This window comes from Triturus cristatus, chromosome 10, assembly GCF_964204655.1.
Source record: "Triturus cristatus chromosome 10, aTriCri1.1, whole genome shotgun sequence".
Classification (NCBI taxonomy): Eukaryota; Metazoa; Chordata; class Amphibia; order Caudata; family Salamandridae; genus Triturus; species Triturus cristatus.
In genome coordinates this window covers 1,217,420,222-1,217,447,174 of record NC_140593.1, presented here as the reverse complement: position 1 = coordinate 1,217,447,174, position 26,953 = coordinate 1,217,420,222, and the positions used below count along the sequence as shown (strand labels likewise).

The 26,953-nt window shown below is 46.9% G+C and overlaps 1 protein-coding gene across 2 annotated transcripts in view; it reads left to right on the top strand.

The window, feature by feature from the left end:
- IRAK1 (interleukin 1 receptor associated kinase 1) overlaps window positions 1-26,953 on the top strand; it is a 286,369-nt gene that overhangs the window by 150,100 nt on the left and 109,316 nt on the right. For both annotated transcript variants that reach the window (XM_085629743.1, XM_085629744.1), the window contains exons 3-4: window positions 17,922-18,113; window positions 22,055-22,194. In XM_085629743.1, the coding sequence (XP_085485869.1) occupies window positions 17,922-18,113; window positions 22,055-22,194 (332 nt within the window). The remainder of the gene's footprint in view (window positions 1-17,921; window positions 18,114-22,054; window positions 22,195-26,953) is intronic.

Below are 26,953 nucleotides of genomic sequence, written 5' to 3'. Positions count from 1 at the left end.
AGCGCAGCCTCACTCGCGTGCGAGCCCTTCCTCAAGCTCCTGCACGTGCCTGGAACTGCGCCTCCTCCAAAGACACAGACACAACAACGAGTAGCTATCTGTAGCGTCCTCCCCCAGCCTGGTAGCATGCAAATGACCACACCACACGCAGAGCTCTGTAGTGCACGTCTTTATTCTTCAGAGTGCTACAGTTAACTAAATGTACGCACTGCGCCATCAACTTTATTAACCAGACACACCCAAACGATTGTCATTTCTATGGAGTCCATCCGGGACCAGAAGGGACCCGCTATACATATGTACAAGACACTACACTATCCTTGACATGTTTTCAGCTCTGGTTGGTACCTGTATGTGGGTTTTGAGATTAGTCATCCACAGGTGAGTTGGGACTGTCTGCACCTCCTTTCCCCAATAGAAAGAGAAGACAGACTTTCCACTGTTCAAGAACTTTGTGTCCGTAGTTACTGGGTTTCAGGAAATAACAAACTTGCTAGTGACAGTTTCCGAAGGTTCCAAAGAATGTAAGACGAAAGACTTGTGCTTTTCCTCTCCACACCTTGCAGTCGGCCTTGGCTAGGGTAGTGCCTGGCTGGGCGGAAAGAAATTGTGCGCCCTTGCTGCTGGTGAATAAAATGAGGCAGCAGGGGGCTCCTTTTGTGCTCAGAGGTCAGCCCCTGGCTGACTGCATCAGAGTAGTGACTGGTCTCTGAACACATCTCTGCCCCCCACTCACCTGAATTATGTACCGATCAGCATCTCACGCTGGTGCCACTTTGTTGGAGGAGAGTTAATACTGGGTGGCAGCAGGGGGAGAGAGAGGAGGTGGGAGGGCGAGAAAGCATGCTGATGGGGTGTTGAAACAGCGCCTGCTGCACTGGCGCCAGGTGACCGGGACTCTGCTGTGTGCAGACAGCTCCCTACGCCCCTCTGAGAAGTGCCACCGTGGGCCTTGACCCAGCTCGCCCATGCCAATGGCCGGCCCTGACACCCTGGGTAGTATGAGCTGCTCTGGAGAAACCCTAGCGATTACTGGGCAAATCCTCGGATAATGTAGCAAAGCATGTTTGTCTTTGGTCAGCTTTTGTTTTGCTTCAAGCCAAAGGTAGGCTGACTGGGTAGGCAGCCCAAAGGTTGGGCGGAATCCTGCTCTTTCGAAAATGCCTCCTTGGCAGAAACTGAGGGATGTTTTCTTAGGGTCATGAATGGCAGACATGGTGCCTGTTAGATGTTATGGTCTCCTGCCTTTCAGCAGAGAATGTAGCAAGGTGCATGGGGCTACTGCTGGCTGTCCAGTGTAGCCGAGGCCATCTTATATGGCCTGAATAGCTCAGGACAGAGTTGGGATTTACCCATTGATTAATTTCTCTTTCCCCCAGCTGCAGATGCCATCTTGCAGTGCAGTGTTAGCCAGCTAGGCAGTGCAAACTGTATGATTGCCAAGAGGCCACACCGACACCGGCTTCTTCTTATGCAGGATTAACTAATCAAACAGACAGCTCTTGCTCTGCAGAATGTTTTCAGCATTTCTCCAAAAGGGGAAGTCAGGCTGAAAGGCTCTTTCAGTAATCGAAGGCGAATACATTGCTGACACCTTCTTAGAGAATTCTCCTTTTCCCATTTGTCCTTGGGGGACCTCAGGGATTCTGAACTCTTGAGTATTTCCCTTCCAACTTCTCAGTTTGGGAACAGAAGAGTTGGCTCAGGATTCAGCCAGAGACGCAGCGATTTCTTACATATCTTTTCTTTGTTGCAGAAGGCGGACTATCAAGATGATGTCCTAGTTCTCTTTCAGATGTAATGTTCCTGTGGATGGAGCAGTTTAAGATGGTGCCAGTTGGCAGGAAAGTTATCTGACTGACTTGGGAAGGCTATGCTGCCTAGTCCTTTCAATATCTGGACAGCCCAATGTGTGTTCATAGTGAACTCGACAGTCGTGCAGGGTCATTGAAATTGCCTTGTGACACTTCTGGTTTTTGCTAAAATCCGGTCGGCTCTGATGTCACATGGACACCAAAAGAGCTCTCCTTTTCTGAGTGTGGCTGCTGCCCCCTCAGCCAATGCCAAGCGGTGACTTACGGTGGTGGCGGGGTGATCCGAGCATGCACGCCGGTTCACCTATACCTTTGTGGGGAAACTGTCAGGCAGCTCTCCCCATCAAAAGACCTCCTAGTCCTCATATCTGGCAACTTGAGTGTAGGATGTAGGTTTTAAATACGTGGGATGTTTACTTACGGATTGATGAACGTTGTGGTCCATTTAGACCTTGTGAGTCAGTGTACTGCTAGTCAGCCTGCTCTCGCGGTCTTCCTGTCTCCCTCCCCTCCACCTGTCTATCGGGTAGATGGGGAAGTTTCGAGCTCATTCCATTTGGCCTAGATCTGTTCATCCCCATTGTATGTATTATGGCCACCCCCTCCCCCGTTCCGGGGCACCTTGAACAGATGCTTCCCTTTGGTTCAGACCCTGAACACAGAAGCCCTTGAAAGTTGGTTCTGGTCTGACTTCAGTCTAGACTTAGAAATCTGCAAAATGTTGTCTTCAATGAGGACAGGATGCAGAGGATGCGGCAGTCACTCTGGTTCGCTCTGGCATCCTCGACCACCGTTGGTTTGTGTCTTCTTGGCACTGAGCTGGTTGCACACCGCTTCAGAAGACAAGACCTTGGGCCAGGGATAAGAGCCCTCCTGATTTGCTCCCCTCCCTCCAGGCTGGGCCAGAGTCTGGGGAAGCCTGGGTAGACGCGTTCCTACTGTGACCTGAGGAGATCAAGACCCACATGTCTACCAAGAAGACGAAGTGCGCCACCGGGACTAGGTTCGTGATCTCCTGGACACCTCCACAAAGTTCCGCCCAGGAAGGATCTGCGTGACGATCGTTAGCAGAGCGAGTCTACCTGCGAACTAGAAGGTTGCCACAGCCCAACGCTAAACCAGATAATCGGCAGAGCCAAAGACCTGTGCCATCACTTTCCCACATTGAAAGGGTGGGCCTGCACCATTCCTGACCCATCCCACACCTGTAGGTTGCATGTATCAATCTACCTTCACCCCTTAAAAAAGCAGAAGGCAGTCGGCCGTCACTGGTCTGGAGTGGGGGCCGGTCCTTTATACTCGAGAAGGCCGCCCTGATTCTAGACCCATTGGAACCATATGCCTAGCTTTTACCGTTCTGCAGATATCACAGGTTGAAGCCCAACCATAGACGGAAGAATTCCCATTTGGGAGTCACATCACCTGGGACTACAGATGGTGCCCTGTGTCTTGTGGGGGCCCTCGACTACTGTTAAGATTTTGACAGCAGCTAATGGATTCCAAGATAAAGCCCAAAAGGGAAAGACACCTCTGGGAACTTGGCCGTTCCACAATTTCCATCACTCACATTAAAATTAAACGGCCAGTTGGATCCCTAATAGGACCTGGATTCCAGTTGTCTGGAGTGCTCCTAAGCAGACACTGGATCACTGTCCAGGAGCGCTGGGAGGATTTAAGACTTTGGTGAAATTGTTGTTTGCATGGTGGCATTTTGGACCTTACATTTTTGAAGTGACAGTTTTTATTCTGACCAGAACCCTTTCTTAGGGGTGATCCCTCTTCGCATGAGAGTCCTCACATGTCTAGCCTTGCCCACCTTTAAGACTCAGTTGACCCCCAGCTAGAGACCAGAGTACTTCTGAAGTCATCCAAGTCAACAAGAACCAAGCAACATAAGTTAACCATGGCAGTAGGGTCAATGGTGCCTTGCTGTAAGAAGTTATAATGGCACTTTCAGTCCTACTTCTGCCTAGAAGATGTTAGCATCTTCTGTTTTTTGTGTATCTTATTTTTAAGGAAAAACTTTTCTTCACTGCTAGAGCCTTTTCTAAAGTAAACCAGACGGCCGGGGATGAATAGTATTGGGTGCTATTTACTGTCATACTGCATCTGACTTTCTCTTTCTACCCTCCTGCTGCCTCTTCACCCTTCCACGTCCTGGAGTATGCTGTGATTGTCCGCGCTCTCTACTCTGAGTGTCAGTTGCATAAATGCACTCTAATCATTAACTGTCCTAGCCCAAAGAAAATACCTCAGTGTTCCCTGGCCCACTTCGAGTATTATACTCACTGAAGCAGCGGGTTGGTGGCCGCTGTAGATCTTCAAGGTTGCGTACGTTTACGTCCCCCTTCCCTGCTGAAAGTTCTGGGCACTTTGAAAGGTTGGTTAGGTGGAGGGAGTAGGTGGTATGTGGAAGGGTGAAGCAGAAAGGTGTGGATGTGCGTTCTCTTCATTGATTCCTAGAGTACTTCACATCTTCACACACCTTGAGAACTGGTTAATATATCTTTTCTGGAGAATGGCATTTGATTGTAAACCCTAAGCTCTGGAGCTGTTTTGAACAGGGGCGAAATCTTTAACTTGCAACTTCAGTTTCAGGAAACCCTGTCAATATTTTGTACTAGACCCTGGTAATGATTAGTCAGAATTTCAGATTTGTATATAGAAAGTGGGAACACTTTTCATGCAAACAATGCCCTCCGATATTTAATGGTGCTAACAAGTTGTAAAGTTCTGCATTTCACCTATCTGGATCTCATTTTATATAAATATATACCACCAGGCTCTGAACACCATACAGAGCCTGTCCCCAACATGGCCGCGTGGAGCTGATGCTCCATGGTGAACCCTCTCTCCAGCTTCCTGAGCACGTCCCACCGCACTGTTATCCCACCCTAACTAACGATTCCTCTACCGGAATGCTATCGGATACCCGGAAGGTTAATTTCACCCTTCACACACCTTGCCTCGCTGAGAAACGAGCCGCGTCGTCCTTACCATTTTATATGCCAGGATGGCACCCGGGAGCTGTGAGACCACGCCCGGTGCCGAAAGGAGTGTTCTGTGTTGCCGCCGACCTCCACTCTTCAATTCTCCATTCAACACAGGAGCCCACACTGAACTTGCACCTGGGCGAGGAAACAAACATTCCGATCTGAGACCGAAAGAGTGGCCGTGCTGGGCAAGATGGCGCTGCGGTACTCCGGTGGCCTCTCATGAGCCGAGGTGAAAGCTGAGAGACACAAGCGTGGATGGTGTGAAAGTCGGAAGCAAGCTGCAACCATCGGATGGCAGTGAGAGAAGACCCTCCGATACTGGCAGCTGACACTGACTGGAGGGCACTGGAATCCCGAGAAGACCTCGCCCGCCATTTTGGGAAACGAGGAGAGATTTAACTGCGGTGAGTGGGGGGTACTGCGAGATACCTGGACGGCCCATAGCGAGCTCCGGAGGTGGACTGGGCCTTCTCCTGTAAGAAAAGGGCCAGTCTCCATCACGGGAGGAATAATGATCCCCGGCCGTGCCTGACTCCAACATGGCGCCCATGTTGCTATAGCCACGGGAGGGACAGTGTCAACCCATTCCAGCTGGTGACCTACCCCCTGGACCACCAGGGAGTCTCTGGATCGCCCAAAGACACAATTTCTGGGCGCTGGCTTGTCCCCAACAACAAGGGGCATAAGCATCACACCGCACCTGGCCCTTAGATGACTGCCAATGATCCCATCTCGTGAAGGGGGAAGGCTCATGGCTGAATCCAATCGTCCCCACAAGATCCTGGGCTGATCCTCTGGGAAAGGAGCTAAAAGGTGCGACTGGGAGGCTGGAACCACTGGAGGAACACTGAGATAACACAGTCAGGGACTGCATCTATGCCACACTGACCTTTTTACCATCTTTGTGTGGCGAGGCCGGAGGTGACGGTGGAGGCAAGATGGCGCCGTAGCTGCTCTTCGGGCGGTGTCCCTGAACCGACGCAGGGAGGATTGCTATCTAATGCATATCAACCCTACAGTAAGTCTTAGCTTCCCAGTAACTCCGGGATGGGTGCTGCCAATTGATCTTTGATGATGCCCTCCGGACTGAAACCCTGAACATTATACACACCACGGAGCTGGATCAACATGGCCCATGCCCGGTGGAACTTTGATGAAACTCTCGATGGACCTGTGACGATGCCCCCGGGGCGGATACCAAAACTGTTTGTACTCACCTCAGTGCACCAGCAACCTTGGCCGATGCCCGGTGGAGCTGTTGTATGCAGCTATAGAGGAGCCTGGCCCTGGTTTCACCCCCTCGGCCGTCACCTACCCAGCCGGTCATCTCACATTGTTTTCCTCGTTTCAACGTTGTGTTTCCTTCCCGCCCCCCCCTCCTCCTCCCTCTGTGATTCTTTGATTTAATTGATGTAACTATGTAACCTGTAACTTGCTGATCCTTATGTAAAGCGCTCTGATACCTCCAGGTCTAGCCAGCGATAAGTAAAACTTCTCAAATAAAATAAAAAACATAGCTCAAAATACCAAATGAACACTGCCAGTTTCCAGAGAAACCCACCCCAAGTTTTTATAGCACACATTTGAACATGGACACACCCCAGTAAACAAATATGGACACTGGGAAGTGGATGTTGGAACTCTAACATGGATTGTCTGACACTTAATCTGGCAATCTGACATGGGCACAGACACTGGGACACAAACCTTCAGCGCTTTGTGATTACTGCTGACAATATTTTGGCCAAATCTTACCTGCCGTGAGGGGAACGGCCTTTGCATCGGGGTGACATTGTTTCTCCTCTGCCCACGAACTTCGCCGCCGTGAGGGGAACGGCTACCAAGAACCACATCCCCCAGCATCCCCTGTTATCGGCGCTGCTGCTGACGACGCCTGGGTGCGCCGGAACACTTCTTAAGCCGCCAGGTGCCCCTGCAGCGCAGGCAGCGCCCGGGCCAAGGACGGGCCCGTTTGAGCCCGTTAGAGGCTGTGTCAGGCTGGGCTGGGCATACTCTCTCATGTTCCCTCCGGATGCCTAGTCGCCCCATGGCCTGAGAACATTGGCAGTAGTATACGAGCCTTCTCTTTGGTTGTGATTTGGATGTGATACACGCAGCCTGTGCAATTTACCTTCTGCAAACGTATTATGGCCACTGGATCCACGAGGACGGCCTCCAAGGGCTGTAATGTGGCTGGGACTTTGGGCAATTTCATCACCCGCGCTAGTAATGTTCTTGCCTACGAGATAGCTGCTACAGAACGTCGCTTATCTTTTAGACCCTCTCTCAGGTAAACGTTCTTCATTGGGAGGTATCATGTCCGTACCTTCCCCCGAAAAGTCCATGAACTCTCATGCTGAAGGACTTTTAGATGAGTCGCTGTTATCAGACCTAGTCTTCACAGTTGGTTCTATGTCATCTAAACCCACATGTGCAAAGTCTATAGAGTCTAATGTATTAGTTCTCGAGCCTATCCCATCTGCCCCAATTTTTTCTAACTTTGCAACAACAAGGTCTATGACAGATCCGACTGTAAGAAGTAAGGGCCCAGGCGCGAACTCATTGGCTACAAAGGGGAAGAAGCGAGAAGGGGGCCCTACGAGGAACTCTGCTAGGAAAAAACTAAAGAGTTTGCCTAGTATAAATTTTGGTCCCAACCCCTTAAACCAGGAAAATGGTCTGCCTAGAGGCCCTGTGTTGGATTCCGTGGTCCCGACTTCACTTTTATCAATAGGGGAAGAGGATCCAAGGTGCTCAATTAATGATGCTTTCTGGGCAAAAATGGAAACTGTAATTGCTGGGAGTCTGTCCCCTTTAATTAAGCGTTTATCCACACTCGAAGATAAAATAACGTCGATTGCAAATGCTATTAATTTGAACTGTGCAGCAACGGCCCAGATGAGTCACAGGGTTCTATGCCAACAAATTGTTTCTCCATGTGTTGTTAACCCAAGTGAGTTGGACCAAGATTTAAATCCCCTTAGTAATCCACCCCTAACCGAAAGGGACGTAGTACCCAATCAAGATGGAAATATTGCTCTCCCACCTATCCCCCAAGCCGGGCAGGTTTCTGGAGATATGAGGCGATCAGGGCAGTCTTCACAACATCCCAATTTACCACCCCCCACCCACCCCAGAAAAAACACACCCATAAGACAAAAGGATATACCGAGAATTGATCTGCCCCCAGAGTGTAGCCCCTATGTTGTGGTCCTCATAGGCGTCCCAGAACTCCCTCCTGATAGAGTTGAACCATACTTTTCCCTGAAGCACAAGGTAATCCACTGGTTGAATTTAAATAGACCTCTCCCACCCCAATTAGATGGGGAGATTATGATGGTACGCAGAGTGACGTGGGTAGGCCAGGGTGCGAAAAGCATAAGGGGAGACTGCATTGTTGTTAACTTTAGGGACAAAATGGTGGTTAAGTACCTGGGGGACGGGAAGTGGATCAGAACAGTTGACTGAATCCAAACTTCCCTTCTCCCTTATTTTTATCCGCTGGAAGTATTTAACCATAGGATGGGCACAGAGAAACTCCATGGGGCCTTAGGGGGGAAGGGCACGGGATTTTATGGAACCTCAGAGGCTCACCATCACGACTTAAGTTTTACCATACCATGTTACAATAGGTATAGCTCGCTTGAATGCGTCGATTGACTGTACCCAGCTGATGATGCTAGACCTCGTAATATCATGCAGGGGGAGGCCCCTGCCCAGGGCCAGGACATGCCACAGAACGACGGTGTGATAACACGGAAGGAAAGGATTGTCCTAAAAATAGAGGGGGGTGATTGTAGATCCCCTGCCCCCGCTTTGATCCCTGAGCAAGATGATAGTTCTACCAAAGGGACATACCAACAAATAGGGGTGAATACATTGGAGACATACCGCACTATGATAAAAGTCCCATTTCGATACCCCTCCCAATTATTTGATGTCCCCTGGGCTCTTTATACCACCAGGGTTAGTTGATAACATCAGGGCAAACACAAGAAAACTCCATGGAATAAATACCACCCCCAACCTATTCATTGTGACATTTACTGCCCAAATCAAGCTGAGGGTCTAAAAATTTTATCCTGGAATGTGGCGGGTCTACCCTCACTGATGGACTCCGCGGATTGGGGGGAGTTCATCGATGAGCATGACATCTGCCTATTCCAGGAAACATGGGCACTGAAGGCCTACCATCGCCTAGGGTATGTCACCTACTGGGAGCCTGCAGTGAGGGCCACAAGGGGGAGGCCATCTGGTGGGCTGACCATATGGGTGAGAACGCATCTGGGATGTGCAATTAGGAAAATCAACACCGACTCGGCTGATATCATGTGTCTGGCCATGGCTTTCCCTGATAACAATGAGCTGAGACTGATTAACACCTATTCTCGCCCAGTGAATCATGGCCAGGTTTCCAGTACTCTCACTAGTCTAGAAGAATTCCTGTGCTCATTTACCACCCAAGATCAACTGATCATTGGCGGCGATTTTAATTGCCACTATGAACCTTTGAATGGGTTGTGTACCCCAGTTTCACAGGAAGAGGACCAAGTATGGGCTATCCCCTTATGTAATTCATATACCACGAGGGGATGGACTCCATTGGTTCTCCAACTTACTTCGCTAACCCTCACTTTTTCACTAAGGGCATGCAACGGAAGGTTTCCGGCAGATAACCCAGGCAAATTTACTTTTGAAAGGAATGGACAAGCCTCCATCATTGACTACATATTGCTTAACTTGGGCTTGTGGTCTAGGATCTTGGATTTCCAAGTAAAGCAACGTTGTGAAAGTGACCATAACCCCACTGTTGTTACCATGGGGGGCTTTAGGAACAGCTCACAGCAGGGTAGAGACCTGGCCCCTATAACACCTATGGTCACAACCTCAGGCGCTCGAAGAGTCAGATGGGAGAAGATTGCCCAATCCCAAATGGAGTTAAAAGACATGTATAGAGAGATTTCTCCCCTCTTGGAGAGGACGTTGGGTTTAGGCTGCCCTGGGTGAGGGTCCCCCAGACCAGGCTATGATAGGTTCCACACATGTAGAACTCTGTGGCATCTTGGCGGGTTATTTCTACCGGGAAACCAGGAGGAAACCGCAAGCTTCGAGGGGGGAAAAACGCATGGTATAATAAACCGTGTAGGGAAGCGAAGTTAGTCCTTTTATAAAACTTAAAAAAGGGAAATAAGACACTGATTAAGGAAGCGAGGGAATATTTTAAGGAAGTTATCGAAGAAGCAAAAAAAGAATGGGAGCTTAACAGATGGGAGGAGATCTCCATTGCGTTAAAGAAAAGGGATTCTAGGTCATTCTGAAATTTGGTTAAAACAGGATCATCTGGTTCCCAGTACGCAGTACAACCTAACCTAGGGGAGGAAATATGGCGTCGACATTTTGAAGACCTCTATGCCTTTAAAACGACAGAACCAGACGTCCCTGCTCCTTTGTCTAATGGAACTTTACCCCTTAATCTGGGTGCGGTTCAAATGTGCACGCTTGCAGAAGTTAAAATGGCTTTGAGTAAAGTTCTGCCAAACAAAGCCCCAGGCCTAGATAGGATCCCAGGTGACCTATATAAGAGCGAGCCGGACATCTGGGTCCCCTACCTGCAGGCTCTTTTTAACGCAATTCTGGCGGGAATGCCGCCACCACCGACATGGGCTGGCGCTGAGATTATACCCATCCACAAAAAGGGCTCCCCCCTCGACCCGGCAAACTATAGGCCGATCAGTTTAATTGATGTGGCACAGAAGATCTTTGCGCGTATTTTACTAGGGAGACTCCAAGATTGGATGGATGACTCTAACATTTTGACACCACTGCAGGTGGGCTTTAGAGCTAAAATGTCGACAATAGACCAATTGTTTAGATCACAGATGATCCACTGGACATCTATCACTTTAGAAGGAGGCAGCCTTTATCTCTTTCGTAGATTTAAAGTCTGCCTTCGATATGGTAGACCGTCGACAGCTGTGGGAGTTGCTAAAAGGGATGGGAGTGCCACCTTATCTGTGCCACTTACTAGAGTACTTACACAAAGACACTTTTGCTAGGGTAAGGTTCGGGCTAAATGGGGAACTAACTTCCCCCTTTCGAGTCGAGAAGGGAGTTAGGCAGGGCTGCGTACTTGTGCCAACCCTTTTCTCTCTTTTCTTAAATGGGTTGGTCGATGAACTCCTGGATCTAAGAGATGTAGACGCACCCAGGTTGGCGGGCAGGAAAATACCTGCATTAATGTTCGCAGACGATACCCTGCTTTTGTCCAGGACACCCATGGGGTTGGAAAGAGTCTTGGACGGATTTGCCTCTTTTTGCAGGAAAAGGAACCTGGTCATTATTGTGAGCAAGACCAAATATATGGTTCTTCATGCGGACACTACAAATTGCCCTATTCCAAAACTGGATGGTCTACAACTAGAACGGGTGAGCATTTTTGACTACCTGGGCTTAACACTCAATAACAAAATAGATTGGGGTCCCCAGATATCTAAAGTTAACTTAAAATTCATGAAGATAACCGGGGGCATCCTAAAGATGCATAAAGATAGCCCACTAAAGCTAATTAGCCCACTCGTAGAGGTATATAAGGCCCAGGCGAGAGGTGTGGTGGTCTATGGTGCTGAACTCTGGGGCCACCACCCAGCTCAGATTTTAACTAAATCGGAAAACCGCTTCATGAGACAACTTTTGGCACTACCTATGAGTACCCCTATCCACCCCCTTAGGATGGATCTGGGTATACACCCAATAGCTGACCTGGTAGCGTCACGTCCGGTCATGTACTGGCGCCGACTATGGAGCACTCCTGAGCTTGTTAACTTCCGGGAGGAACTGAAATCAATCCTGATGCTCCCAAAGGCAGGCGCCATTCCGTGGCTTGCCTACGTTAAAAATCCCTGAGGGCAATTGAGAAGATCTTTGGCACACACCAGAGGAGTTATGCCCTACCTTACCAAAAAAGTCTCTGGCCAAAGCCCTAGAGGAATACAATTTGATGCAGATTTTACGGTCAGAGAATAGAACTAATCTGACTTCGGTATTCCTCGAGGTAAAAATTGGATATAGCTTTGAGCCTGCATTGGATTTGATCCATCCGTTAATTGCCAAGAAATTATACATGCAATTTAGACATGGATCACTCCCTCTATATTCTAGGACGAACAAGTGGGCTGGTTCTAGTAGGCAGCCCTGTCCTGGCTGTGGTGTTGATGAGGAGACAGAGGTGCATGTTATATTTTTCTACTCGGCCTATAAAAACCCTCGCAGAAAATGGATCATTCAGCTCGCCAAAAACCTGGGGGTTAGAAATCATAGAGATTTGTTTAGGCTGCTGAAATACGACCCATTGCCTGTATTTGTCACAGTGATCGCCAAATTCCTATTTTCAATGTGGTTGACCAGAAGACGTTTAATATCCTGTTGAGGCATTTTTTGCACTACCTTTTTAATCTTAGTGATAAACTTTCTGTCTTGGTTTAGGTGTATATTTATATTTTTTAAGTCATATTTTTAATGTTGGTTGTTTTACCACTTTTATTGTTTTAAAAACTGTGATGTACGAACTTTTATGGCTGACTGACTGACTGACAAACCTTCAGCGATGGACACATGAACGTTTAAACTTACAGGCTTGAATACATATATAACACATACAGATCCAGACACAGATACTGTGACATTGAAATAAATCTTTTACATGAGCATGTATGCTGGGACACAAGAGGCTGGATTTGGGGTACACACTGGCACATAGACACTTGGGCGTGGGAATGGATGCTGGCACATAAGGACCTTCATTTGGGAAGGGGGCTCATTGGCACATGGACCTGCACGTTGGGGCACAAAGGTGTGTGATTTTGGGACTCACTGTCATGTAAAGATGTGGACATGAATGTTGGGATAAAATAACCGCAAAAACAACAGTTGATGGACAGAATGCAGAACAATGTCATACATTCACCCCAGTACAGAGATCTGGGCCCAAATCCATCGTTTTTTTGCTCACCATGCCATTCCAGTTTGAACCCAGCCATATGCAAATCAGTCTTGACCCTGTGCCCCATGGGAACAGTCCAGTCAATTGGCCTTGGGATAAAATAACCTTCAATTGGTGGACACATTGGCACATATAGCCTTGAACATGTAAGCTGGGACTCAAGGAGATGGGCACCCCACATATGAATGCCTGGATATGAGCATGGATACTGGGACACAGGGACATGACCTTGGTGGGACAGAAGTGGTGCACACCGTAAAGGACAGGGATAACCTGCTTTGAGACCTTATGCCATGCAAAAGGCTTGGGAATCCTAGACGAAAGGACACTGCAGCAGGAACACCGGGACAGATTATGGCACAGACTCCAGCGCATGATCACAGGGAAGTGAACACAGTTCAGCACAGACACAACATGGTATTTTTTCACCAGCTTAGTACTATCTTGATATTTTTTAAACCATCTTTAAATTTCCTCCCAGACAGTGGTCTTAAACACTTTTTTTCTCTGAACTGGAATAGGGAATAACATTGATCTTTGCTTAGTAAACTAATCAGTTCCTCAGTAAGTGAGATCACCGCTGGTAGGCTGCATCGTAATGCACGCTGCCATCACAAGCACAGCACATCACACAGGCCCCGAGATGACTGCAGTGATGCTTGTGACCAGTAGGATATATTTTAAGGCCAATTGTGTAACCCACAAACCTGTTCACGAGCGAGCTTGGCAGGAAAGATACTGCGGAAGTGAACGTGCCACATACAGCAGTGGCTCCTCCGCTAAGGCGGAGGAACGTTGCTCCACTGCTCTCTGACCCGCTCAAAAAGGAAAAATAAAATGATAACGTAATGTTGTTATCTTTTTATTTTTCCGTACTGGCTCAGTTCTAGGGGCCGGCATGGCTCTCGAGAGCAGGGGGAGGAGTGGTGGGCACTCTCTCTCTGTGGCCAAACTGTCATGCGCACTCAGCATGTTCTCCACCCGGCTGTATTGCACAACCTGGGTGGAGAACATGCACAGGCTCCCACTCCTTGTCTGAGCGCCGAACCCCGGCGTTCAGACCAATCACAATGCTGCTGTCATGCTGGTGACAGCAGCATCACGATTGGCTAGGGGAGTCTGGGAGCCTGTGTGCTTCCCGCTTCTGGAGTCAGTTGACTGAAGAGGACTGAGAGGCGGTGGCTGGGCTACAGGTAAGTGAGTTTAAAAGAAATTTTAATTCGGTTTTCATCTCTCCATCCCCCAACCGTCCCCATCCCCCCTGCCACCCCCATTAAATAGCCGGCATCACTGGCCACATATCACCTAAATGGCTAGGCGTTTCTCGCTCAAATTATAAGTGAGCAGAGTAAAGTCCAAGAAGCATTCAATAGTAGAGGTATGGTCCTTGGGTTTAAGATTATTGAAATTCTTCACTATATCGGTAAATCGAGGTATGAATCTCATTTTGGGGATATGTATAGTCTCGCTTCTGGATTGATATCAATTGTTTAAATCATTGCACGTAGATGGATAAAGTTTAGGGGACAGTCTATTCGACAAAAGAGGTTGATTCACTCTCTTCCCAAATGGGTGCGTTTGAAAGATTATGGTGTTGACTAACTATTTGAGGTTGGCCTCATTGTAGATCTGTCTTGTGTGCATGCAGCGTGTCTGCCTAGATAATGTCATATAAGTTCAGAAGAAAGTGGAGGCTGTGTCGACGACTTCAGTTAATAACTGCCCTCCTAGCACACAGTTATCATATTTGAAAGGACGGCTATGGCATTTCACATCTTGATGTTTTACTGCTAGGGTATAACGTATACTTTGTTTTTAGCATCTAGATGTGTGATTTTTTTTTTTTTTAATGTAAGGCTATTTTAAAATACGTGGTATTTAATGCCACACAGAATGAATTCAGATTTATTTTTGTTGTAATGCATTTCAAGATGACTTGTACAGCGTTAAGTGAATTATGTCAATACAGGAAACATTAGATCTTTACTTTATTCCCAGTGCAAGGCTCCTCTTTTAAATATCGCCGCCCAAAAACAAAAGTAGACCGTTCAGTAATAGGAGAATTGGAATAATGCAAACTAGCCATTGGTTGTCCTCAGATCAATTGTTTCAGTATTGATTCTGACAGCAGCCTCTGCTGTGACCGACTGTCCTACGGCCCAGACTGCACTACCTACTATCTTTATTCCGAAGAAGATGTTCATGTTCGCTGCCACAAACGGATTCTCATTTTTTTCTCAGGAATAATCCTTAATTTTATATATTTATTTATTTTATATAGCGCTGGCTGGACCCGGAGGTATCAGAGCGCTTTACAAGGGTAGGAAAGAGGTCGCATTGCAGAACAATAAATCAACAGTAAAACAAATCAACAAGTTAACAAACTAGAAACAGCTTAAGTCAACAAACATTGCAGAACACCAATAGGGAGAGCTAGGGCAATATACATCAGTGATATCAAGATGTGGGAGATCATGTTTAGAGTGGTGGCGTGAAAAAGGGGAAAGGCAGGTGGACAGCTGGGGGTGGGAGGTTAGACGAGCAAACAGGGAGGAGAGAGGCATTGGGGAAAAGTTAGGAAGGAAGGGACGGGAGAGTAAGAGAGCTGAGAGAGATAGAGGAGGAGGGAGGAGGGTAGGAGGGAAATCAGCGCCAGTAGGATGTGGCGGCAGGGGATGGGGGGGTGGGAGGAGAGAGAATGTAAAAAAGAAAAGGGGGGGTAGGGAGATTAGAAGGGGAGAAGGGTGAGTTAAGACTATAGGGCATTGGATCATGTTGCAGGTTAGACACCCCAAAATTTATAGAGGAGGTGTAATTTTAGTTCTTTTTGAAGCTGGAGTAGGAGGGGTTATTCCATGTTAATCCTTCATTAGGTCTCGCCTAGCGACGCAGCGCATGCGCGGTGCTCGCCTTGGCGAGATCTATTGTTGTCGGTTTCTTGGCCGAAGGGGGACAGGACATGTGCGTGCCTGGACAGGTGATGTGCACATGCACGGCTTGCGTTGTTTGAGCACAACCCTCCTGCCCCGCCCTTTCACGGCAACAGCTTGTTTAGGTCTTGGACAAAGAACACATTGTTGTCTCCGAGCTAGACCGCCTTTTGAGGCCCGGGCCCCCGAGGAGACCACATTCAAATGGGAAGCGCCTTTTCATAGCATCCTTAAAGGTCTCTGAGTCTAAAGAGAGCCCCCGCTAAAAACAATAAAAATTATCATGCAGCCCTCTTCTGTCTATTCATGGAGAAATACGAGACAATCAGTAAGATCGGCGAAGGCTCCTAAGGCATGGTCTTCAAGTACCGGAATAAAGACACCGGCCAGATAGTGGCCATCAAGAAATTCTTGTAATCGGAGGACGATCCGGTGATTAAGAAGATTGCGCTTCGGGAGATTCGGATGCTTACGGTAAGAGCCCTTCTCATAATCGCCGCATAATTAATGCTTGCACGCGGTGATCTGCGGTCATTACATTTATCAACAGCTCTTCCCTGTGAGTGCTCGAGGGGCGTTCAGAGGGCGGGCCCGCAGCGCGTTCGAGGCTGCGTTCTCAACACTGCCTTGTCGGATGGCGCGTCAGACCAATTCTGATACATGGACAGCTTGTAGGGGTTACCAGCTACTTTATTTATGAAAGCGTTCCAGATTTGAGCAAAAACAGTGTGATGCACGAAGAAAAGCGGGAAAGTACCGGCAGAGTGCGACAACTCCTTATTAACGCACTTTTACACTTTTTTCCCAATTCACAAAACGGGTGTAGTAAAATTCCTGGAAGGACTTACCACCTATAGGTTCACAGGCCCACCCCGCTGACGATGCCGGGGAGCATCTTCTACCCTGAGTCGTTTGTGATTTTCAAGCAAGGAAAGGCATTGGTAGGCAGGCTTTCCAAAAGAGCCAAGGACTTTTCACAAAGGCCATTGTGCTATGTTTATTTGACATATAAAGTAGCATTCCTGTAACCAAGCCCCCCCCCCCCCCTTCAGTGACTGCACTTTGTAAAGGGACATGGCCGAGGTGCTCCTATGTCATTTACTATACAATCATTGGGGGACACTACGAGCTCTTCAAGGGCCTCACCGCTGGCATAACGAAACCTGTCTGAGGGGCACCTCTGCAAGGTACATGGATGCCCCCCCTCTGGACGTAACCAGGAGCTCTTAGATCAGGGTACATAGGGGCCCCTAGAGTTTGGAGCACCCCCAGCATAGTAGGGGGCCTTTGTTACGCCACTGGGCCTCACTAGACCCCTTGCTCTGCTGGTGGTTTGGGGCTACTTGACTTTGTGTGCCTTGGACACTCAAATGTAATTTCAAAAGTCAAAAGTGTTAGAGCGCTTTAAATTAATGTTTTAAAAAGAAAACCTCTTCAGCTCGTTAGAAAAACCTGTCAGTGATTTAACTGCAGATATATTGCCATCCAGCATTTTAAGGACAAACATTTGGAAATTGATTTATGAAGAGGTTCCATTGGCTGGTGGGCCATTTTGCAGATTTTTTACTTTTAAATCCATTATTTTTATTTATTTATTTTGCATGAACGTTTTCTCAAGGAATTTAACAGCAAGTGAAAACGTTATCCAGTAGTGCATGATTGATGAATACAGTGACATTCTAGCCCAGGAGGATAGAAGGATGTACAAACAAGCATTTGCAATGCTTTAGGTCTCTCAGTTACAAGAGTTTCAGCTATTGGCATTGTAAATAACAATGCCTTTTATTTATGTTTTTAAAACAAAAATAAAAGGCATTATTATTTGCAATGTCAATAGCTCAAACTCTTGTAAATGCAAGACCTATTGCATTGCAAATGCTTGTTTTTACTGATCCTTTGGTTTTGTGAAGAGATCCTGTTTTATTGCAGCAAACAGAAACTTCCCCTGAAAGTGAAAGCCTCTGTAAGAACTTCACCCTTAAAGAAATGTGCACGTTTTATAAGACAGGCGATTCTTAATGCTATTTCTTTCCTTTTCATTCTTGGAGAGTCACCTTGGTGAGGGTGGAGCCTTCTTGAAGGGCTCGCATTGTGTGCATCGAAAGGTGATGGCAGGACCCTTCATGATTTATTCTCTCGTTTCAAGTTCTTCTCCTGACTGAATTATGGCTTCTTTTTACAGGGCAGCCTGACTTTCAGGGGAATCCACGCAGGGAGGACCCTGGAGGTGCCTGGGGATACAATCCTCCCCCACCACCGCAACCACCTCCATACCAGGATCCAGGTCCAAGTCCGGCAGCGGCAGATCAGCAAAATATTGGGACCCCCTCCAAGAACCCGAATAAAGAGTGGACAGCAGCCCTCATGACGACAGGTAGTTCCAACTGCACTCCATGTTTCTTATTGAATGTTGGTTTTATATTGTGCTCGTTCGCCAGTGCTGATACTTTGCTGCTGAGGTTATTGACCACTTGACTGGTTTGAGAATGCATCATGGGGGTCTACGCATGGAAAAGAGGAAGGTGCCCGAAATGGTCTTTGGCTCTTAGTCTAGGTCAAGAATTGTCCTTCAAGGTCGCTGGTCAACATGTAAAATCCAAGACGGGAAGAAGTATGGATGGAAAATTCAGACATTGTCGTTTTGACTTTCTTGTCAGGGCTGACCCTTTCCAGCTTCCCTGCGGGGTCCTACAGGGGTCCTCCTTCAGTCTGACCCTTTTTTACGTATATGTTGCCCCCCTAGCCAGACTGGTGGGTCTTTTGGCTTTCAGGTGTTGTCTTATGCAGATGATATGCACATCTTCATTTCATTAACTAATGATTTGCCTGGGACAGCTGACAAGTTTAAACTCTGCATGGTCAGTGTCAGCACCTGGATGAAGAGAAATCATCTGAAATTAAATGTGATAAGACCGATCCTGGTTTTTGGGACACAGCAATCGGTATGGTCGGAAATCTTGTGGCCTGGGATGTGTGGCCCATTACCTACCCCAGTAGCCTCGGCCAAACATTGTAGATGTCATTTTTGAAAATTCTCTCACTTTTGACTAACAGGTCAATAGAACTGTAAGATGTTGTTTTTATATCATCAAAATCCTTAAAAGGGTCTTTCCGGCGGAGCTTAGAGTGGCAGTAGCTATTGCTCTAATAACATTGCGCCTTGATTATTGCAATGCCTTCTATTTAAACATCAATGCGTCCTCGCTCAACAGACTGCAGGTTATTCAGAATGCGGCTGCCCTCCTGGTACCGAATACCCCCAAACATCCCTCAGTGGGGGTGGATGTGTGCTCCCTTCTCTGGCGTCCTGTTAGAAAGCGAGTGATACTCAATGCGCTCTGCATGGCATTCCAGGCTGTACAAAGCAAACCCAATAAGATAATGGACGGAGAGCTGAAACTTTTCAGACACTCAGCCCCAGTCACAGATCTGGGTTGAATCCATCATCGTTCTTTAGCTCACTTCACCACCCCAGTTCAGACACAGCCATATGCAAATCAGTCTTGACCCTTTTCCTCATGGGAACAGTCCAGCCCGAACTGCCAGGCCAGGTCCTTCCTGGACCGGAAACAAGCATCCTGAGACCGGTTTTGAGGTAACACCCCTCATCAGCCAGGCTAGCTTGAATCCAGTGGCAAAGTGAGCAAGGGACCCACGTCTGGGCATACGCTGCCAATTTATGGCGAACGCAGCAAGCAGAATAATCTGATGGGTGGAGTGCTGAAACTTTTCAGGCACTTACCCCCAGATCTGGGTAAAATCCATCTTCGTTATTTAGTTCACTTCACCACCCCAGCCTTGTCTCTTCCGTAATGGCATGTTTTCTTTGCTCTTGAATTTAGCGGATTTTTCTTTCTGTTGCTTTCTAGCACTTTGACACCTTAGCATAAGGCGCTTTATAAGCTTCTTTTAATTTAATTCCGTCCATAGCAGAGCTGTACTTTGAGGAGTAGGCTTTCAGAATTGTTTGCAAGACCCTCCGCCAAACAACGATCTCTGCGCAGAGGAGCATATGAATCTTAGCGAAAGGTGCTTTTCCACCGTTGACACACCTGTACAGAAGCTTGCATATGGAGCAGACAATATTTGCTATTTTGGTAGCTGAAAATACTAAGCGGTTCCAAAAAAAAAGCGAGATTCATTGTCTCAAAGTGCTGTCAAGAAACCGAAGGAGGAGATGATCACTGGCAGTTCACAACTTAGTACAAGTGTTGTGCGAAAGACTTCACTCTTTCGTTTGAGAGAACTTTGAATTTCAAAACTCAAAGAAGCCTTGATTGCGAGAAAATTGGGGTGGGTGGCATAATATGCTGAATTTGGTGTGTTAAAAATCGATTCCACTTGTTATGCCTCATATTTGTGTTAAACTCGGAATAGGAGGTGTTTACCACATGTGGTAAATTCCTCATCCTAAGGTAATGACATTTGCTACGTGTGGTAAATACCCCACCCTATTCTTGAATGCGTGTATTCTGGGCCTAGGACTCATGGCATTTCACGGATGTTCTAGTCTGAGGCAGTTCGGTTTTCCAAAAGTCCAGACTGAGTGGAACCAGCGGTGGCAAAGTCTGCTTCCACTGGCATTTAAACTTTAACACCCATATTCGCTTTATTCAACGACACCTCCCTTTTAGCTCTTCAGGACTATGGAACTCGTATCGGCATCAGCTGCGACTAGCTCTGCTTGGATAATGCTTTGTCTCCAACTGTGAACTTCAGCCACGTAATTTTTGCTAAGAACCACCCAGGGCTGGACTGGGGAACCAAAAGCAGCCCTGGTAAAAATGCTGAATCCAGCCCTGCCCCCTTCGTCTCCCTGTGCGCTTTCTTTCCATCTATCCATTCCCTCTCTCTCCTCCTCTTCTTCTCTCTTTTGAAGCCTCCCTTGCCTGCTGCTGTTAATCGCGGGTAGCTGGGGAAAGTGACCTCTTACGGAGTTGAGCTCCGAGCTTGGCCTGTGTTTGTGTTGAAAAGCAAGGTTACTACAAGCAGGCTTTTCACTTGCCTTCTACCATTAGATTTCAGTGTTGAGAGAACTAGTCTAGAGCATGTAGCCTCTATCCATTCTCATACTCTACTAGCGAGTACCAAGCCGTTTCCATGGCGGCCGCGTGCCTGGGCTGCCTAGGGCGGTGTATCAGTTCGGAAGCAGAAACCTGTATGCCAGGTTCTTGCCATTATGCGCTTTGCTTGCATCATTGTAGATTTCGTAGGGCTCAGTATTGAGGAGCAATAATTCCCACCAGATCTTAGCTGAAGCAATCTGCTGTACGTCCTCGTCCTCGTGACTCTTCCCTCTGTGGACTCGAGCCCCTGGAGCTCTGTTGCAGGTAAACGCCCAGTCAGCTCTGTGGCCCCTGACTTTGAGGACCTCTAGGACCCCGATTTCTTGACCTGCTTGTCCCACTTTCTTGTCAATATTTAATCCCTATTAAATTTGCATGTGAGACCACTGGCTTCAGAAGGATCCTACTTCATGCTCTTCTCTCCTAATCACGCCACGCCCTGCCCTCGACCTTCAATGCCGGCTTCAAAAGGCATATTATTGTGAGCATACAAACAGCACGGAGGGCGTGTGTACATTGGAGCCCCTCTTTCAGTAGCATTTTACCCTTGAACTTGGGGCAACAATTTGTGACCAAAAAAGAGGTGGGATATATCAAATTTCAAAACCACTCAGTAGTATGAAGATGATATAAATGGAAATGACATCACATAACCTTTGGCCCAATGCTGACATCACAGGAAACCACATCACAAGGAATAGGACCGAGCTCAGAGGCTGGGACTCGTGGCTTGCAACCACCTAGCATCATGAGAAATTAGTGGTATGACGCCACTGTGCTTTAACCTCACCAGTGCATCCTGGCAGAGATATTCCTGTGTAGCGATAGAGTTCTGTCAGTTATGTGGTCCAGCAGCTACTGCAAGACTTGCATCTCAGAACACTGTGGTTTCGGATGATGGTTGGTTCGTTCTTGTTGCTCAGGGTCCAACTTTGGCATCTTAACAGGTTCAATCTGAGCTTCCCCCAGAGTGGTAGGATGATACGAGACACACCGGTAGGTTGCAGTTTTTCCAAAGACCCCGACGTCTTCTATCCAAATCAGAAATCTTACCAGACATGCTGGGCAGTCAGGTTAACAGTGACCATAAGGTGTCAGGGTAACAGTGCCTTTAGTGTGTCAGGGTAATGATACTATTGGAGTGTTAGCCATTTTATCTTATTTACTTTCAAGTTATGTCCACTTTGCGTTGACAGAAATGCCAGCTCTTCCATCCTTGACCCTCAGAAATGTATTTTTACTCCCCCAGAATGTGCACTGAAATCCCTCCCTCTTCCGTTCAGCCCACCATCCAACCTCCTGCGTTCCAGTGTCTCAGGGAGCTCTTGCAGCAGCAATGGCAGCACAAGCGGGGGCTTCAGCCAGAACACCAGCCAAGGACCTTCGCAGGTAGTGAAAATGATCTGAAAAGTGTCTTTGTTGTCCAGTGTCTCTGTTGGGCTGTACTCTAGGGGATCCTTACAAAATGCCCACCTGGCTGAGTTAGTGGAAGTCACAAAGCAGAGGTGTGACTCTGGGAGAAGAGGTCACAAGATAAGATGTGTCGGTAAGCTGGAAGTTTGGGGTCACAGGATGAGCTGTTCCGTAGAGATGGAAGAAAGAGTCACAAGATGAGATGTGCCATAAGAATGGAAGATTGGGATCACAAGCGGAGATGTACCAAGGGCTGGAAATAGGAGGCCGTAAGATGAGATGTGCCGGTGGGCTGGAACAGGGGGCCACAAGATGAGATGTTTCCCGGTGGGCTGGAAGAAAGGGGTTACAAGATGAAATGTGCTGGAGGGATGGAAAAAGGGGTCACTGTATTATTTATTTACTTTGTGCAACTGAAGCATTTCGATTGGAAATGTACATTCTCATAGATACATGGGACATTAGACAGAGTTGGTGGCCACATAAACCAGCGTGGAAGAAGTTAGTAGTGAGCAGAATGATGTGTGTCATTCTCAGCATAAACAAGCAGCATGTTATCTGTACATATGCAAACTGCAATTACTTGTAGGTTCGAGTTGCTATCAACCTTGCATTGTTGAAGACAGAGGCTGGTAACAGATGTTGGTGTAAAGGTGACACGGGTTAGGTTTTTTTTCTTTCTCCAATGTGAACTGCAAAGTAGAGATATCTTTGATGACAACAGGAAGTAAGTTGGAGGTATATATAGTAACATTTATAAGGTGCTCACCACCTTTGATTACTTTTCTTGATACTACTATTCTGGAAGGTCTATCAAAGGTAAGCTTTTAAAGTGCCTGAAAGTGGAAAATGTGGGTGTTTGAGATGTTGTGGAATGGAGTTCCTCAGAAAAGTTCTAGTTTTCGAAAAGGCTGTGCCACACCTGGATTTTAGCTTAAGCATGGTTACTGTTAACGGGGCCTGAACGAAGAGGTTTATAGGGAGAAATTCAATGATTGAGTAAGTCAGCCCCTTATGATGGTAGCATCTGAAAATCCAAATGGGCAGTTTATTTCTAATCTGATCTTTGACTGGGAGTCTGGTTAGTGGATGTTGCTGGCTGGGAGACAGGCAAAATGTGACCTGCTTTGAAGGGATCTATGCCAAGATGCTGGTTGGCACATTTTAGGTTGTGAGTGGTGTTGTGTGGTGTTAAAATGGCTGATAGAAAGTCTTCAATTAACAGCTTTGTAGACCAATGCCCAAATATTCAGTAGATGCTTTATTTTTGGCCAAAAGCCACCTGGCTTGGTAGCGATGGTGACAAGAAGGGGTATAGCATGAAAGTTTGTAAAGGGTTCTGGTGGTAAAAGTTAGTCGAGTGGGTGGATGGAATTTTGTAGAAGGATTAATATAGCAGGCCCACTACTATGCTTTTGCTGTAATCCTTCACACAAAAGGTGATGGGGGAATGTTTGCAATAATTCTAACTTCTGGCAACTGCTCAGGGTAGCTTTCCAACTCCTCGTTCTTCTGCCCACCGTGCCAACTCAGTTTGGACCCAGCCATATGTGTAAGAAATTGGGTTTTTGATTGAGAGGGGTGTGTAATACTCAAGCAACAACCACAACCCTTGTCAGGGTGAACCACAAAATATATTAACCTGTGCTTAACCCTCTGGAAGCGTGCCACAAAAGCAGTCCGGCTTAACTTGGAGGCACTGTATTACGTGTTTCTGGAGCACACAAACAGTAATAAAGTAGAGACGCAAGAAAAGTCCCAATGTATAAATAAAATGACATAAAAAGGAATTAAATCCAATTAGTCGAACTGACTGGAGTTCTGAATTTTTAAAGTTTTACTTGGAAAAATGGAGCCTAAAAGATCAAAGCCTGACCACGATGGAACATGGTTCAGATACACGAGGTGGATTTGGCCCATGCTCGGCTTACCTTCGGACGGAGAATTTTTTTTGAAGAAAAGTTCCTGAGAAGGTAAAATTTAGCTGGGCAAGGCAGTCGGCAGTGTCAGAGGAGACGATGAGGTCGCAGTGAAGACTTCTATGTTTAGACTTAGTAATTTTTTTTAAAGTCTAAAATCTCGAGTGGGTCGAAGCTGCAGGCTATAGCCCACTAGGGCTCCACAAGGCTGGATACCCCTTCAGAGAGGAGCTGCTGAATGGGATTTGCTGCTGTGGAGAAGAACATAGCAGTGGCCACTGCGAAGTCAGGCTAACCGTCGATGCACCCCCATGCGGATTGGCAAGCAGGTAGGTCCCATTCTCCTGTCCGTTCTCAGGACACTTTTAGGTGGAAAGTTTTCTAAGTACCAAGTTTTAGGGTTAGGCTGATAAAGCGCCTATTGTCATACGGTTCATGCTATTTCAGTAAGACTATGCTTTTGGACAACATATCCTGATGGTGTGCACGGACTCAGTCCGGCATAGTTTTGAAGTTGGTGTTGTCCAAACGCACAGTCTTACAGAAATAGTATGAACCGTACAACACTATAGCACCACTTACAAGGGTCCAGGGGTGGTTGGCATAACCGAGAAAGGGGTGGGAGTGTGGGGGGCAGAATTCACATTAGGTAGGGTCCTGGTGCAGGGATCAAGGTTGTTGGAGTATGTTGTTTTTTTTTTTTTCCTGAGTTTTATATAGCGCAAACTAAACCTATAGGTATGAGAGCGCTTTACATGAGCACCAGTTGGGTTACAGACGGGCGCATTGATTTTTTGTTGGGCACAGAGAGATTAAGTGATTTGCCCAGAATCACTGGATGTTGAGTGTCCCTGCTGAGACTCGAGCCCTGTTCCCCAGCGTCAAGCTACCGCTCTAGCCATAAGGCCACATCCTCTCCCCAAGGATGCTGTTCCTGCAGCATAGAACAGGGGCCAGCCATCTACTCCTTTGAGTCATTCAGGCAGTCCTAGGTTCAAGCAGCAAGGCAGGCTTCAAGCAGCAGGACAGTCTCGGAGGGTGCAAGTCTGTTGATGTTATGATGCCTTCGCCCCCTGATCCGTTCTGATGTTAGTTGAACTGATCGTTACTGCTTTATAGGAGGTTATGGTGTTTTATAAGCAAAACTAAATAAAATCAATTCGGAAAATATTAAGCAAAGTTTGAGCCTGTTTTTTTCTGTGCCTTTGTGTCTGATGATTGGCGGTTTATTTTTTGTGATGGGAAGGCCGATACTCATTTGTCAGCGTAAATTTCTCCAGGTGAGCTATATGTCATCAACTTGTTTCAGCATGAATTTGCAAACATTTTACTTTGGGGTTTACACCGATGTGCTTTGAGCTCAGATGTCTGCCTCACTGTGAACGAGTCTTGTTTAGGTTTTCTGTCCCCTTGTTCAATCACCACAGGTACCTTTGTTTGTAAACCTTTCTGGTTAACTGATCTTCCAGCCCACAATTGGTTTCAAGCAAGTTACAGATTTTACAATTCTATAGGTTGTATGACCATTACAGTCATTGTAGATAGTAGAATTGTTTCTTCTTGCATGCCTGTTGGTGTGTTGGGGTCCGCGTCTGTAAAATTGATTATTGGAAGTGTTCTAAAGAGGCCGGCCCTTCAACCTCCTTCAAAAAGGATGTGTTGGGGTGGGTTGGGTGGCATTGGTGCAAGTACTGCACCAAAGGGAAGGTGAGCGGTGATATTCTGTATAATCTAGTCCTAGATTTAATGTGCCTGACTAGCTTGTATTTGGAATGAAGCAGTTCTTGCAGTTCTTGAGGTCGTGCCTCATCAAACATTCCCATGGATACTCCCAACTCGCTGCTGTCTAAAGAGTTTACATGAAAAATATCACCGGGGGGGGGGGGTGAAGGGCGAAACAAGTTGTCAAAAATGCCGTCTGCTGAAGTAGAATACAAACCAGTTGTGGACATAAAAAATAAAAATTCCATATATGGCAAAGAGACGTGTACTGGGAGCAGGAACAAGGGGACATCTTCCCGCTAAATTAGAGAGGAGCATTTACAGTGATGTGGGAAAGGGGTGAGGGACCGGGGGATAAAAAGTGGTCTTAAGGATTCAGGAAAGGGTAGCTCCGGATTTTAAGGGTTCCAGGATGGGAAAGATTAAGGCACACCAAGGTTATTAGGGTGCAGTTACATAAATTAAAGAATGCATGTAATAAAGGCTACTTTTAAAATTAAACCTTTTTGGACTTTTCATAGGTAATAATGAAGAACACAAAATTATTATCTCGACTATTCTAACACTAATGTGGTAGACATTTTAAAAGTCAACTTTACATACAGCTCTCTTTAAAGAGGATGGACATCTCAGCATGTGGGTAACGTGGTGAGGCGGATGACTCCTGTCCCTGCTTTCAGAATTAGAAACTGAACTCTTCCGTCAGGAGACGGAGAAGTGTTTCAATGACAGTATTATGGGTGCAGGAGAGGGGGAGAAATGGGACGTGGGACTGCATAGCTTCAGGATTTCCGAACTTGTTGATTGATGTTTAGTATGCATCAAAAATATGGTCCCCCCCTTTCCTTGAAAATGAAGCCTTTACCCCTGTATTTCAGCCTCCCCAGGAGATGGATCACACTCCTGAGTAATGCACTGATTGTCTCACCATCACCCACAGGGCTGCGTTAACATTTGTTGAAACACTTCTAACTTCCACGCAAAGAAGATTGAAGTTCTCCTCATCCATCTCTATCTACGCACAATACAGGGCAGCCTGTACTTCCCCCAATATCTGTATCCCTTCTCCTTGCCATCACTTTATTCTTAAATTG